A 14,147-nucleotide genomic window follows, 5' to 3' on the forward strand; every position below is an offset into this window, starting at 1 on the left:
CTGAGGGCGAGGCGGGCCCCGCGCGCGCCGGGTCTCCACCCCCCCGCCGGCTGGCGGCGCTCGGCGCCCGCGGAGCGCGGCGGGGGCGGGCCGGGGCGGGCCGGGGGCGGGCGGCGGGGTAGTGCCGGGGCGGGAGCCCGCAGCGCCATCCGAGCGGCGCCGGGGCCGGGAGCAGCATGGCCCCGTCGGGCCCGGACGGGCGAGGTGAGGGGCGCGGGGGGCGATGCGGTTTTCTCGGGAAAGAAACGCCGTTTGACGGCATTAAACGGGGCGGGAGCGGGAGGCGCTGGGTTAACGCCGCGGCGGGCGGGAGCGTCGGATCGCGGCTGTGCGCGGCGGAGCGCCGAGCCCGAGGAGCGGGGCTGGCTGGGACGGGGCGCGCCGTCCCGCTCCGCTCCCACGCGGCCGCCCTCGGCTCACGGCCCCGCTCCGCCCGCAGCCATGGCCCCCGGGAAGAAGATCACCGCCCGCATCAAGAAGACGCTGCCGGTGCGCGGCCCGCAGGCGCCCACGCTGCGCGAGCTGATGCGCTGGTACTGCCTCAACACCAACACGCACGGCTGCCGCCGCATCGTGGTGTCCCGCGGGCGGTTGCGCAGGTTCATCTGGATCCTGCTGACGCTGAGCGCCGTGGGGCTGATCCTCTGGCAGTGCGCCGAGCTCCTCTTGAACTACTACAGCGCGTCCGTGTCCGTCACCGTGCAGTTCCAGAAGCTGCCCTTCCCCGCCGTCACCATCTGCAACATCAACCCCTACAAGTAAGGCCGGCGCTGGGGGTCCCGCATCCCCCGGCTCCTCGCGTCCCGCGTCCCGTCCCTTTGCGGTCCTCCAGCAGCGCTGAGCGACGCGCCCGCCCGGCGCCGACGCTCCGCGCCCCGCGCTCCGTTCCCGGCCCTCCCGCTGCACGCTGAGCCTCCGCTCCGGGCGGCTTTGTGCTGGAGGCGGTCCGCTCTGCTCTGCGGCTCCGGTCAGATAACCTTTTCCCAAGACTGGCATTACAAGCAGAGCCGTCTCCTGAGAACTGCGAAGGGAGCAGCTGTCCTTCCTCTGTCACCTTTTCCATCCCTCGCGGGATGCTCTGCCTTTTTCAATCAGCAGTGCTTTTTTCCTGCCGTGCCATGCTTTCTGCCGAGGTCCGTTCCACTGCCGGCTTCCCCCAGGTCCCCCCCCCCCCACATTCCACGGGTGCCGTTTGGTTACCTGTGCGGGTTGTGTCCCCACCTGTGCTGCTCCTTGGTCTGCCTGCAATCCCTCTAGCAGCTCAGCACCCTGGGGAGGTTTCTCCACGGTCAGCATCCTCCTGATGGTCCTTTCCCTTCACTCCCCCTACCCATGCTGATTTAACTTAGCGGGGTTGCAGAAAATCTATGTGACAAAGAGTGTTCCTGAGTGATGGGATTTGTGGTGCAGATGGGTCTAACTGGGTGGAAGATGAGGTGAACGATGTGATTTCTCACGTTTTCTCCAATGCAGGTACAGTTCGATGAAAGATTATTTGTCTGAGTTGGACAAAGAGACAAAAAAAGCATTGGAGACGTTCTATGGATTCTCAGAGGGCAAGTCCAAGGTGAGGCGGGCAGCGGGCAACTGGAACGGCACCGGGAGCCTGTTCTCAAGGCAGATCCCACTGCTGAGGTTAGAGAACTCCTTCAGGACCGCCATCGACCTCCACAGCGGGCGGAAGAGGAAAGTGGAGGGCAGCGTCTTCCACAAGGACTCGTCCATAGTGAACTCTGGAGATTCAAATGATATCATCGGCTTCCAATTGGTGAGTGCCATCCTTCCCTGGCCGGCTCGTTCCTTGTGGGATGGCAAAGGGGCTGGGGCAGGTATCCCACTGGACAGATCTATTGCTTGTTTAATGGCAGCAATTAAAGCTCTGTCTGCTCTTTTACCCATTCTGCTGTGCCTCCATGGTGGCCTGCATACCCACCTCCAACTCTTTGGAATAGAAATGTCAACAGTGAAGTACAGCCAACATAGACCTAATGCCATTCCTGTGGGCCTGAAACATTTGGTCAAACAGTTCCGCCCCAGATGAAAGGTCTTTGGTGCCCTTTTGTCACTTGCTGCCACTGTAATGTCACGTGATTATTATTGAAAGAAATAATATCAAGTATACCAGGCATACTTGATAGAACATGTCATTTCTTTCCATCTGAAATCTTCTTCCCCTTTGTAATTGTCAGTGCGATGCAAACAACAGCAGTGACTGTGCACTTTATACATTCAGTTCTGGTGTTAATGCTATCCAAGAATGGTACAAGCTGCATTACATGAACATCATGGCACAGATTCCCTTGGAGACGAAAGAAGAATTGAGTTATTCTGCTGATGACCTTCTACTGACATGTTTTTTTGATGGCCTATCTTGTGACAAAAGGTCAGTGCCAGTTAACAGCTTATTTCCAAGTGTAAGTGTATAGTACAGAGAAATTTAATGTTTGGTGTTTGCTGAATTCCAGTAAGAACCACTTCCACTTCTAAATGAAAGGAAACTTTCACGTATTAAGGAACTTCAGTTACGGTCTTTAGTTTTATTTATCCTAGTTTCTGCTGTCCACGTTTCAGATAAAACTGGATTAGTTGGACATAATTGTTTTGGACGTAATCAGGTCCACCTGCTTACAATTACTGCAGTGCAATTGCTGTGTGCCCTGGCAGCAGTGAAAACATCCCTCAATGCTGGGGACAACAGCAGAGCTCCCAGGTGCAGCCATCAGGATAGAATTGCACTTGTACATGGCTTTGGCAGTTTTCCCACTGCCATGTGCAAAGCTGGCTGTGCTCAGCAGGCATTGCTGAATCTTTTCTGGAAGCACATTGCTTGTGTCTGTGATCATGCAAGTATGTAATATTTTCTTGGAATTACAGCGTTTGCTTGAGTGGGAGGGGAGATTCTCAGGAAAAACATGAACGTGCTTGAATCACGAGGGTGTGACATGGCAGTGGCTGTGGCATCTTTCCTGCAAAGTGAAGGTCTGTGTCCCTATAGACACTAGGCTGTTGGATGAAAAAGGACTCTGCCCTCCACTGCCCCTTTCCTGCTAGCTCAGTTATTCTGAGTCCCCACTCCCCCCTGAAAACCTCCAAAACTTTTAATTTCCTGGTGCTGTTAAACCAGGTCATGTTTCCGTGTAGTTTCAAGATATTAAGGAAGGGGAGGGTGGGGAAGGGGAAGCATTTTTAAGAAAAAAGAAAAATCCAATCCTGCTCTGTCTCTGCCAAAGCAACATCCAAACCTGCTGAGTTTCTGCCAGAGACGGTTAAAACTGCAGAGGGGGCAATGTAACAATGTTTGATTTCTCAGGCACTTCACCCGTTTCCATCACCCCCTGCATGGCAACTGCTACACCTTCAACAGTGGGGAGAACGGGACGGTGCTGAGCACCTCCACCGGCGGCAGTGAGTACGGTAAGGAGCTGGCAGAGCTGTCAGCATGCTGCTCAGCAAACTGGATCCTGCTGGAGGGTGACTGATGTGTTGGCTCTAGATGTGCAGCCTGATTGGGGAAGTGCTTGTTTGAACTAGTGTAAACTGTTGCCAGAGAATACAAAGATAATATCATTGCATCACTAATGTTTTCCAATCTGAAATTACTGCTTCCCGGTTATATAACTTAAAGTAATTTCTGCTCCTTCCGAGGAGACACCGTCTGTTTGTTGTACTTGGGGCTGTGCAGGGCCACAACTTGCTGTCTAGCACAACAGAGGCATCACTTGGTTCTTAAACTGCACTTAAGGCTCAGCACACTGCTGCCCATCCTGCTCAGAACAAGTGGGCTCTGGCTCTGGTATAACGCAGCCCCTGATTCTCTGTCCTTCAGGGCTGCAGGTTGTTCTGTACATCGACGAAGCAGACTACAATCCTTTCCTGGTGACGTCAACAGGAGCCAAGATCATTGTCCACGACCAAGATGAATATCCCTTCATTGAGGACATTGGCACAGAAATTGAGACGGCGGCGGCCACCTCCATAGGGATGCACTTTGTGAGTGTCCTCAAGGTTCAAGGTGCACAGCACTATTTCCATGAAACAGATGTAAATGTGAGCTGAGACGGTGTTCAAACACAGCCACAGCTGTGGAGGCAGCTGGTACCCCATCTGTACAGCTGAAGTGCCCCCAGGAAAATCCTGACAGCACTTTTCTGAGCAAAGTTCTCCTTAGTGCAGGTCAAAGATCAGGTCTTCATAAAGCTGCCACTCCTGGGGATTTGCTTTGCCCTTCCTTTTCTCTATCTCTTTGGCTTTCCAGGGTTTTTGTTGTTTTCACTGCAGAGCTCACAGCCACAGCCCTGGGCAACCAAACACCCAGTATGGCTGCAGGGTCAGCAGAGGCTGAGCGGGGTGGTGGCAGCCTGCTTTAGGGCCAGATCTGTGGGATGACCAAACCACAGCAGTTTGGAGGGTGCACATCTTGTTTTGTTTGGTTTCTTGCTGTCCCAGCTGCAAAGTAAACCTTGGTGGCAGTGGTTCTGCCTTCACCCCAGATTTCACAGATTTCCCCAGTGAGCTCAGCGCAGACACCTGACCCACGGGGCTCCTTCCCGCATAGAGCAGTGCTGTCAGCAGAGCCAGGCATTCCCCTTTCATGTGGATGGGCTGTTAGGGGAGCCTTTTAGCTCTGCCCTTTCATCACTGATGGGTCAAACTGATCAGCCTGCCCTTGTATGCCCCTGGGTGTGCCAGATCAAGATACTCCCTGCATTACAAAAGGCATTAAGGACAGAGTTGATGGTTTTAAAATGTACAGATAGTTAGGACTGGAAAACGGGCACCAGCTGCTTGGTGGAACCAGCAGGGATAAACTGCCTGAAAACCAGAAAGCAAACGGGAAACATCAAAATGAGAATGAAAGGAGGCAAGCTCTTGCCAAACTGTATTTCTTCTATAACTCATGCACTGCATGGGAGAAAGTCATTGCAGATGGAGCATCAGTATTTACTGTAAAAGTTCCCTGGCACAGTACGTTTGGGCTATTGCACATAGCATAAAAAACAAGACTGAACACATCCTGGTAGCTGCGTTCAAAAGATTTGGCATGAAGATTTGGTCTGATTACATCCTAAAAGTATCAGCTGAAATAGAAGCTGGACTTGGTGTCTGGACCCAAAGCAGCAGCCTGATCCTAGAGAGTGTGGTGCTGCAGGGAAATAGGGAGGCAAGCGCAGGGCTGCAGCCAAGCAGGTCTGCAGGGAGATAAGCAGGGCTGCAGAGAGGTGAGCAGTGCTGCAGCCAAGCAGGGCTGCAGGGAGCTGGCCCAGCAGGCTGCAGCCAAACTGCTGGCTCAGCCATGTCCCCACATCCAAGAGTGTGAAGGAGGACACAGCAGCCATGTGCCACACACAGCACTGCTCTGTAGGCCTGAGCATGACCAGGGCCATTTATCAAATGCAGACATCAGTGTCTGGGCTATGGCTCATGTATTTCTGCTGGGTACTAGGACCGCCCTCCCTCTAAAAATATTCCAAGATGTTAGGAATGCAAACAAGGCATTGTTTGGTAGGAGTTTCAGTACTTCAGGTAAATGTTTAGTTTGGAAATTATTTCAGTGCCTGAATGAAGTATGCTTTTGCAGGGGTATAAGCCATGACAAAAAGAAAAATCTGTACGAAGAATCTATCATCTGCCAGAGAGTACCCTCTGAGGCATCAGGTTGTCTGTAATGCTGAAGTCCCAAGTTTCTGTATCCCTGCAAAGAGAGTTTTGAACATATTTCTAAAAGCAGCAACTTGCAGTGGCACGCCAGGGCTTTCTGTTGCCAAGTCCATGCTTGCAGAGTTGGCATTCCTGCAGTGAGAAAGAGGGGTGATGCTTGGTGCCAGGCGTGGCCTCGGGAACCCGCTGGTCTGCAGTCAGTGCCTCAGAGGTAGGCAGCATCTGTCACTTCCTACAAAATGGGTCCTTTGAAGGCTCAGCCACTGATTCAAACTCCGTTCACACTGACAAGTGAATGGATTCTGAAGCATGCATTGTTTCTTGTCATTTCAGGCCGCTTTCTTTGCCGTAAAGTGGATAATGTCAGCAGGAAGACAGTGGGAATATGGGGTTGGGGGAGGCAAGGGCTGCAGGAAGCAGTGGTGTTACCTGGATGGGGTCTGGTGAATGTGAGGGATCCAAGTCACATGTGAGCACAGCACGTGGCACTGCAGAGCTCTTTTCTCTGGGCAGAGACTGCAGAACAGGGAAAGCTGCGAGCAATCAACAGAAGGGTCAGAGCAGTTCGTGGAAACGGTGCTGAGGGCGACACAAACATTTCACTTGGAGTGATGTTGGAGAGGTGCTGTTGAGCACTGGTGGAGCCTGAAGTGCCACTCCCCACAGGGCAGGAGCAGCTCAGTGCAGCACGGGGCTGTGCAGCCCTGGGGCCTTCTCCTCAGGATGAGTGATGTATGGTCCCTGGGACCCTGCAGGGAGAGAAACCTGGTGTGAGGATTTTCTACAGAAGCCATTCACTGTTACAGTGATTCACCACAGCACCCCTGCAGAGGTGGTACAGAGAGACACCAGAGAGAGCCCAGCTAGGGCACTTTTGGGAAATGAGCATTACAAATCAAAAACCCCTTTATAATCATTTGAGATGACAGAAAGTAAAGATGCTGTTCCAACCTTTCCCATCACTTCAGGTCTTAGAATCCCAATGAACTGCTGCTAAATGCTGTGCATTCTGTGATGCCCAGAACTTGAGATTGTTCTTTTCCTATTCTCAGACACGGTCCCGCAAGCTGAGCAAACCCTACAGTGATTGCACAGAGACTGGTGCTGATATACCTGTAGAAAACCTCTATAACAAGAGCTACTCCCTCCAGGTAAATCTCTATTGCATTTGTTTTTATCAATTGCTTGAAAATTACCTTCATGAAAAGCTGAACAGTATTCTGTAGTTCAGATCTGAGATTGTTAACAGTACATGCACAGGGTCACTGCTTTTAATCACCAATGTAAAATGCCACAGCACTTTTTTGAATCCAAGTTTTATTCCTAAGTGGTTGATGTTTGAAGTTCCCTTAGGCACCTTGTTAGATAAAGAGGGAACATGAGCTCATTAGGCAATTTTCAAGCAATGTGAGACTGGAAAATATTGGCCAAGTAAATGTTGCAGCTTAGTAACCCTTGAAGCCAGAAATTGTGACCTTTAGGACTCCAAGAATAACAGATACCATCTAATCAGTATCCAGATAGCAGAATGTTTGTTTGCAGAGTAAGTTTCCACTAATTTTGCATGGTTTCTGTAATTGGGTCTTCTTGGATAGTGTCAGAACAACTGAAGAATGATAACTGTATTAGCTGCTGCCTTCTGCAAACCCTGTGCGTAGGCTGGGTTTTTGTTTTATGTGTACTATACCTGAAATCTGCTGTGCCAGGCAGGATCACACAGATGTTATCTCAGGTTTTTAATAACAGTTCTTCACCAGAACTCAAAGCTCAAGTGACCTGGGATTGGGTAAAAAAGATATCACCCAGAGTTCTAGAAGCAAAGCTCAGATCATGCTTACTCCAACTCGTGAAGCAGTTCAGCATCAAACTGCCTCCAGTGCTCTTTCCAATTTTTGATTTCCAAATTTGCACCAACACAAATCAGAGTCGTGAACATTTTCACCCACCACATTGTGATTCCACAGACTGGGTGCCATTGAAAACCTCCCTGGCCATGGGAAAAACTGCAGGGCTGTGAGGGAAGGAAGCATCTCCCCTCACAGTGATTACATTCCTGTTTTTGCACTACATCACAACCTGCAGAGCTCCTGCTCAGCTTGTGCTCACTGCTGGCAGAGCCTGGGGTTCTCATTCTATTGCTGCTGTCAGGAGCAGGGCGGTGCTGAGGGGCAGTGCTACACAAACACAGGGCAGCAGTCTGTATTTCTGAGGCACAGTGTGTTTTTTCTTCCCAGATTTGCCTGCACTCCTGCTTCCAGAAAGCCATGGTGGAGTCCTGTGGCTGTGCCCAGTACGCGCAGCCGCTGCCCAATGGGGCGGAGTACTGCAACTACAAGAAGAACCCCAACTGGAGTAAGTGCCAGGAGATGGCCACAGGGGCCACCTGCACCCTGTTAGCCCCATTCCAGCAAAAGATCATTGCTTTTCTTTCCAGCTTTTCAAATACCCATCATGTTCCTTTCTTGCAGTGTACTGCTACTACAGATTGCACGAGAAGTTTGTGAAGGAGCAGCTGGGCTGCCAGCAGATCTGCAAGGATGCTTGCAGGTGAGTCCTGCCAGAGGCAGGAGGTGTGGAGGTGCGTGGGCGCAGGCTCACCACTCACTTTCTGCCTTTCCCTGCAGCTTCAAGGAGTGGGCGCTCACCACCAGCATTGCCCAGTGGCCCTCCACTGCATCTGAGGTCAGTTCCTGTTCTGCACAGTCGTGACAGCTCAGTTTGCTAACAGACCCCAAGGTGGGGTCTGGGGTGTATGTCTGCTGTTAAGCTGGAGTTTGGCTCATGTCCCCGTGGGACAGCTGACTCATCCAAACATCTGTTTCTGGAGTCCAAGCTGGTCCCAGGAGGTGTGGAGCCTTTCTAGTGAATCTCTGCACGAGTGCATACAGCCGTAGCACTATTTTCTGTGTTTATTTCCAGGACTGGATGCTTCGAGTACTCTCCTGGGACAAAGGACAGAAAATCAACAAGAAGCTGAACAAGTAAGTTGCCATTTCTGTTTCTAGCTTGCACCTCAAGCTCAGATACGATCTCAGCAGCCTTAATGATGGCAATTGGGGGAAAAGCTCCCTTAGAGCAGCCCAGCCCTACTGGTCCAACTGGTTATTGGCATAGTTTTTCAGTATGTTTCATGTTATTGTTTTACCAATCCCCTTCTCAGAACGGACCTTGCGAACCTCATGGTGTTCTACAAAGACCTGAATGAGCGCTTCATCTCAGAGAACCCTGCCAACACAGTGAGTGGGAGCACAAGGGCTGTGCCACCTTCCTCCTGCAGGCTGGGGGCTGTCACCTGGCCATGGGGGGGTCCCATCCTGCCCTGCCCTGCCCATCTTTCCAGGCTGCCCTGAGCAGTGTGGCAGGCGGGGGGGCTGCCTGCAAGCCCTGGGCACGGCATGGCATCCCTGCAGCAGGTGTCCTTTGACTCTGTGTCCTCCTGTCCCCCAGCTCGTCATCCTTCTGTCCAACTTCGGCGGGCAGCTGGGCCTGTGGATGAGCTGCTCGGTTGTCTGCGTCATCGAGATCATCGAGGTCTTCTTCATCGATTCGTTCTCCATTGTCATGCGGCGCCAATGGCAGAAAGCAAAGAAGTGGTGGAACCACCGGAAAAGGGACAGGACGGGCAAACCCCCCGAGGTGGGCGACGCGGAGCAGCAGGGTCACGACAACCCGACCTGCATCGATGAGGACCTGCCCACCTTCAACACTGCCCTGCGCCTGCCGGTGCCCCAGGAGGGCCACCTGCCCAGGACTCCCCCCCCAAACTACAGCACTTTGCGGTTGGAGACCGCCTTCACGGAGCAGCTCCCCGACACGCTGGAGGCTGAGCAGCACTGATGCCTCTTCACCCCTCATCCAGGTGCCTGGGTTGGAGGTGGATGCCCCTGCCCTGTGTCAGGATGAGAGGTGCGCACCCAGCGAGCACTGAAGGGCTGTTGGGTCAGACCCTTATTCAGGGATGGATCTTGCGGTCAGAGCCTCTCTGAGCAAAGCTCAGACACAAAAGCCGAGGGCTTAGAGACATTAGGAACTTCAAACAACACCAATTCCCCAGTTAATTACTGCAGGAGGTGGTTGGAGCAGGATGCAGCACTGAGCCAGGAGGACTTGCCTTAGCAACCAGCTTCACGCACCCCGTCATTTGTGGACAGGAGTTACTCCATAGTAGAAGATTGATGCCACACTGACTATCAACACTAATTGCTCTCTGCTGTGTGGCTTGACTTGGGGGAAAAACCCCAGGCTTTCAGGAATGCAGGAAGGGGAAACACAGAGGTTTGGAAAGAGCACACGGTGAATAGGAGGAAGGTTCTCGAGGTGGATTTTGATTAGGATCCTGATTCCAAAGGTGTTATTCTGGGATGAAAAGTTAGGACAGTCACAGATGTGCGTGCAGAGCGAGTTACTCACAGCTTGAATCGGAGGACCTCAGTCATCCCAAAATAATCACCTGAAAAGGGCATGAAATCAAATTCAGATTGCAGTAATGAATGGTGTATCCCGCAAGCTTCTTCCAGTTAACATGGTTTGAGGCACTATTACACACCTTAGAGCAGCCGCTGGCACTGCCCAGCCTCTGTGTGTGCCCTGCTCTGGGCTGCAGCTTCCCCTCCCTGGCCTCTAGCTGCCTTGCTGTGTGCTCCTGCCTGACTCCTGCTCCTGCAGTGCCCACTGCAGCCCATTCCCACTGCCTGCAGCTGTTCGATGTGCAGGAGCAGCCTGCAGGAGGTTGGCTGCTGTGGTATTGAGTAGTGAATGTGCAAGTGTGCATGCATGTGTGTGTACAGGAGTCCCTCTCTTGCTTTTTCTCTCTAGATGAACTTATTTTATATAGGAAAGAGAGAATCCAGAAAGGTTCTTTCATGTGCAATAAAATATATTTTAACTGGATTATTTAAATAGCCGATAAACTAAAAAAAATAAAGATATATTTTTGAATAAATGCTCCCTACTTTTTTTTTTTTTCCTCCTTTTCCCCTTCCCTCTCCCCCAGCCCCCACCCCATTAAACCAGCCCCGAGTGTCCCTTTCACCAGGACCTGCCCCATTCACAGTAATGGGGAAATGGACCCCATGGGAGATGCTCTGGGGGAGCAGCCCCACACTGCTGTGCCCACAGGTCTGCATGGGGGCTGTGAGGTTGTGTTTCATGCAGGGAGCAGGGGCAGCTCTGCCCTGTGCTGTTGCACTGGGACATGGATGCTGCCCTGACCACACTGTGCTGCTGTCTCACTGCCCTCAGTGTGAACAACTTCTTCCTTACATCCAAGGGTCGTTCTGCACTCCTGTTGGTGCCACCAACATGGCTGTGCAGCATCCATAGGGTGGATGGTACCCGAGAGTCCCCTTTCATGTGGTGACATCGCAGTGGGCCACAAACAGGTTTGAGGGATGAATGCCTCATTAATGTAAATGGCTGGGGCTGGGGAAAGGCATCTCTGGCACGTGCCTATGGGAAAGGCCTTTGGGCTCAGCCCCCACCTGTGACACAGCAGGAACAGATGTGCATTGCCTTTCTTGTTCACCTTTAATTTTTTCAGGACATGAACTTACTCATCCTGACCCAGAAAATTGTAATGAAATGTTGCCAGAGCAGATAACAGCCACAATGTGGTGCTTTGCCCCATACGGAGCACAGCCCCGTAACCCCACCGCCTGCAGGGCACTGTGACTGAACCCTGAGCAACCCTTGGTTAAGAACAGGGATGCTGGCACACAGCACAGAGAGCACAGAGGGCAGAGGGCACCTGGCCAGGGCAGCTGGACCACAGCAACAAGCAGGGGATATGGATATGAACATGGATATGGGACAGGGGATGTGGGACACCAGACGTGAGATAGGGGATGTGGATATGGACATAGGGACAAGAGACACGGGATGGGAGACATGGATGTGGGCACGGACACTGACGCAGGACATGAGACAGGAGACAAGGGACATGAACGTGAGCAAGGGACAGCAGACATGGGACAGACACAGGACACGGGACGTAGATACGGGACATGGACGCGGATGTAGGACATGGGGCATGCTCTGTCCCACCCGGCTCTGTCCCACCCGGCGCTCCGAGCACCACGGCATGGCACGGTTGCTGGCCGGCACTGCGCTGTGCCGTGCGCGGAGCACCACGGAATGCAGCGCGGCGAGTTTCTTGCTAATGCGGCGCTTCCCCTGGCTCACGCTGAGATCATGCTTCAGCTCAGAGCTGAGCTGGGACTCACTCTGCTCCCAGCCTGCTTGCAACACAGCTGGAGCTGCAAACATGAAAACAGCCCTGCTCCGGGCCCATGGATGGTGTGTTCGGGCGTTCTGTCCTCTCCTGCATCACGGTCTGTGTGTTGGTGCCTTCCAGTCAATCTGTGAAACCCAAATCAGACCTGGGGATTCCCAGCTGGCTGCGGAAGCCCAGCCTCATGCAGCATCCCGAGACATGACCATTCCGCTGTGTCTTTGTCCTCATTCTTTTCCCCAGGTATACTCCCAGAGATGGAAAAACGTCCGCATTCACTGCATTAACTCATCTGAAACTAAAAGCACGCTGCGGTCCCAGCGGAAGATGCAATCGCTGTGAAGCACGGCTAAAGCCCGCTGCCGCTCAGAGTCACCATGAATCACGGTGTTTTCATAGGGCAATATTGCTACAGTTCTTCCTCTGTTATATTTTAAGACCTTCTCACCCAAGTTTACATAATCAATCCTGAAAGGTACAACGAGTTCCTTGAGATAATTGCGGCGAGCAATCATCCCTCGGTCTCCTTCTCGTTATAAAAGTTCATTGGTCACAAAATATTTTACATATTGTCCCCAGAGCATGGGAAAGGATCATAAAGCAGTGCCCTGGGGCCCTCTGCAGCACTCCCCCTCTATAGCATAGTATTATGGGCTGTGCCTCAGCAGCTCCGCACAGTCGCGACCAAGTTAATTTTTCTGCTAAAATTTTATGGCAGAAAAAGCAAATAGCTGCAGCTGATTCCCCATCACATCTCCACCTGTGATAAATTGTCCGAGTGCTGGCAGTTCTAAGGCACAAAGATGTGTGTAGCCGTGGGTTGAGGTTCATTCACCAGTCAGTTTGCACTGAAATAAGGTTTGCCCCCTCTCACGTTCTGAATCAAACAGCATGGTTGGAGCTCCCCAAATCAGGGGGTGTGCGTGGAAAGGGTGTGCATGGAAACCACACCCCAGCAGCCCTGGCAGTGACCCCGATGCCCCATCACTTTATCACCCCATCTCCCCATCACATCTCTGCCCCATCACAGCACCTTCCCACCCTCACCCCCCCCCCATTCCCCCTCCTGTCCCTCGGTGCCGCACAGCGCAGTGCATGGGGACGGCCCGGCAGCCCCGTGGGCAGCGATCCGGCTGTAAACCTCACCAGGCTCCATTTTACTGCCTGATCTTTGTAACGCAAACAGAGATTAGTTAAAAGGTTTTATACGCAGCGATTGCCCGTGTAACAGCTCGGCAGGTCGGATGCTCAGTATCTTTTGACTGCAACTTTACGGGCTGAAACTAAATTACTCGCTGCATTATTTTGTTTAGTAATGGCGTTGTTTCTGAAAGGGCACCTGATAAAACAAGCGATTAAAGTGCTGAATTAGCCTCTTTGCACCATGTGTAGGAACAGGTGATGCCATTTCCACGGGCAGTGAGGGACACGAGGGTGAGGGCAGTGCGGGCAGTGCTGCCCCCCTGGTCCCATAGGCACACGGCTAGAAGTGACCAATGCAGAAGTGAGCAGTGTTACACAGCAACCTGCAGCTCCTGTCTGCTGCCACCAAGCAGCCCCTGTGCCGTGCACCGGCAGCGCTGTGCCAAGCTGGGGGGGGTGTGCAGCCTGGGGCCACTCAAACGAATGCACAGTAACAAACTACAGCACCTGCAGCACTTGCTATTGCTTTCCCATCTCCTTGCCAGAGGTCACAGTGGGAGGTCAGTGTCCTCAGGGTGCAGCGCTGTGACCCCATCTGATGGCCCCAGAGGTGGCACTATGGGCACTGTGGGCACAGCAGAAGCAGGGGAACCCTGTGGAGTTGCACCCACCCCCTGTGCAGGGCAGCGCTCAGCCAGGAGCAGCACAGCATGACATGGGTAATGGAGGCAGTTACAGACTTGTGTGCCCTGTCCATGGCTGACATGGGTCCCACCCAGCAGCTTTGAGGGGTTCCAGTTCATGTCCCAGATGCTCCAACTCAGGCTCTGATGTGAGCAGCTCTGCACTTCTTTATCCTTACCTCAACCTAGAAGCCACCCCAGAAGCCTTTGCAACCTTCTTTATACCATTATCATTCCAACATTTTCACCTTCCCAGACACAGCCAAGGCCAGCTGATGCTTCCAGCACGGATTGTCCCCGGATCCCATTTCCCAGCTGTGTTTAGCAGCCACCAGCAGTGCATCACGCCCTGCCACACAGAGCAGGAGCACAATGCCATGGCGTGGGGGCACTGCCGCCTGCCTCCCAGCTGTGTTTTTAGCAGCAGGTTTCTG

General features: G+C 52.7%; 1 protein-coding gene across 1 annotated transcript; it reads left to right on the forward strand.

Annotated features, from left to right (window-relative positions):
- The first annotated feature begins 115 nt into the window (after nucleotides 1–115).
- Nucleotides 116–10,557, forward strand: SCNN1G (sodium channel epithelial 1 subunit gamma). Its single transcript, XM_031606667.2, has 13 exons — nucleotides 116–204; nucleotides 440–758; nucleotides 1,474–1,768; nucleotides 2,190–2,383; nucleotides 3,311–3,414; nucleotides 3,827–3,990; nucleotides 6,711–6,809; nucleotides 7,893–8,010; nucleotides 8,127–8,205; nucleotides 8,283–8,340; nucleotides 8,578–8,639; nucleotides 8,819–8,894; nucleotides 9,106–10,557. The coding sequence occupies exons 1-13, from the start codon at nucleotides 177–179 to the stop codon at nucleotides 9,493–9,495; spliced, it is 1,986 nt and encodes a 661-aa protein (XP_031462527.1). The 5' UTR covers nucleotides 116–176; the 3' UTR covers nucleotides 9,496–10,557.
- Nucleotides 10,558–14,147: the final 3,590 nt, after the last annotated feature.

This window comes from Phasianus colchicus, chromosome 16, assembly GCF_987193195.1.
Source record: "Phasianus colchicus chromosome 16, bPhaCol1.hap1.1, whole genome shotgun sequence".
NCBI lineage: Eukaryota > Metazoa > Chordata > Aves > Galliformes > Phasianidae > Phasianus > Phasianus colchicus.

What these genes read in the sequence shown, in the direction of transcription:
- SCNN1G (XM_031606667.2), top strand. Translation starts at nt 177, where the DNA reads ATGGCCCCGTCGGGCCCGGACGGGCGAG. An exon ending in GGCCCTCCACTGCATCTGAG is followed by an intron (nt 8,341 to 8,577) that starts GTCAGTTCCTGT and finishes GTTTATTTCCAG; the next exon opens with GACTGGATGCTTCGAGTACT. An exon ending in ATCAACAAGAAGCTGAACAA is followed by an intron (nt 8,640 to 8,818) that starts GTAAGTTGCCAT and finishes TCCCCTTCTCAG; the next exon opens with AACGGACCTTGCGAACCTCA.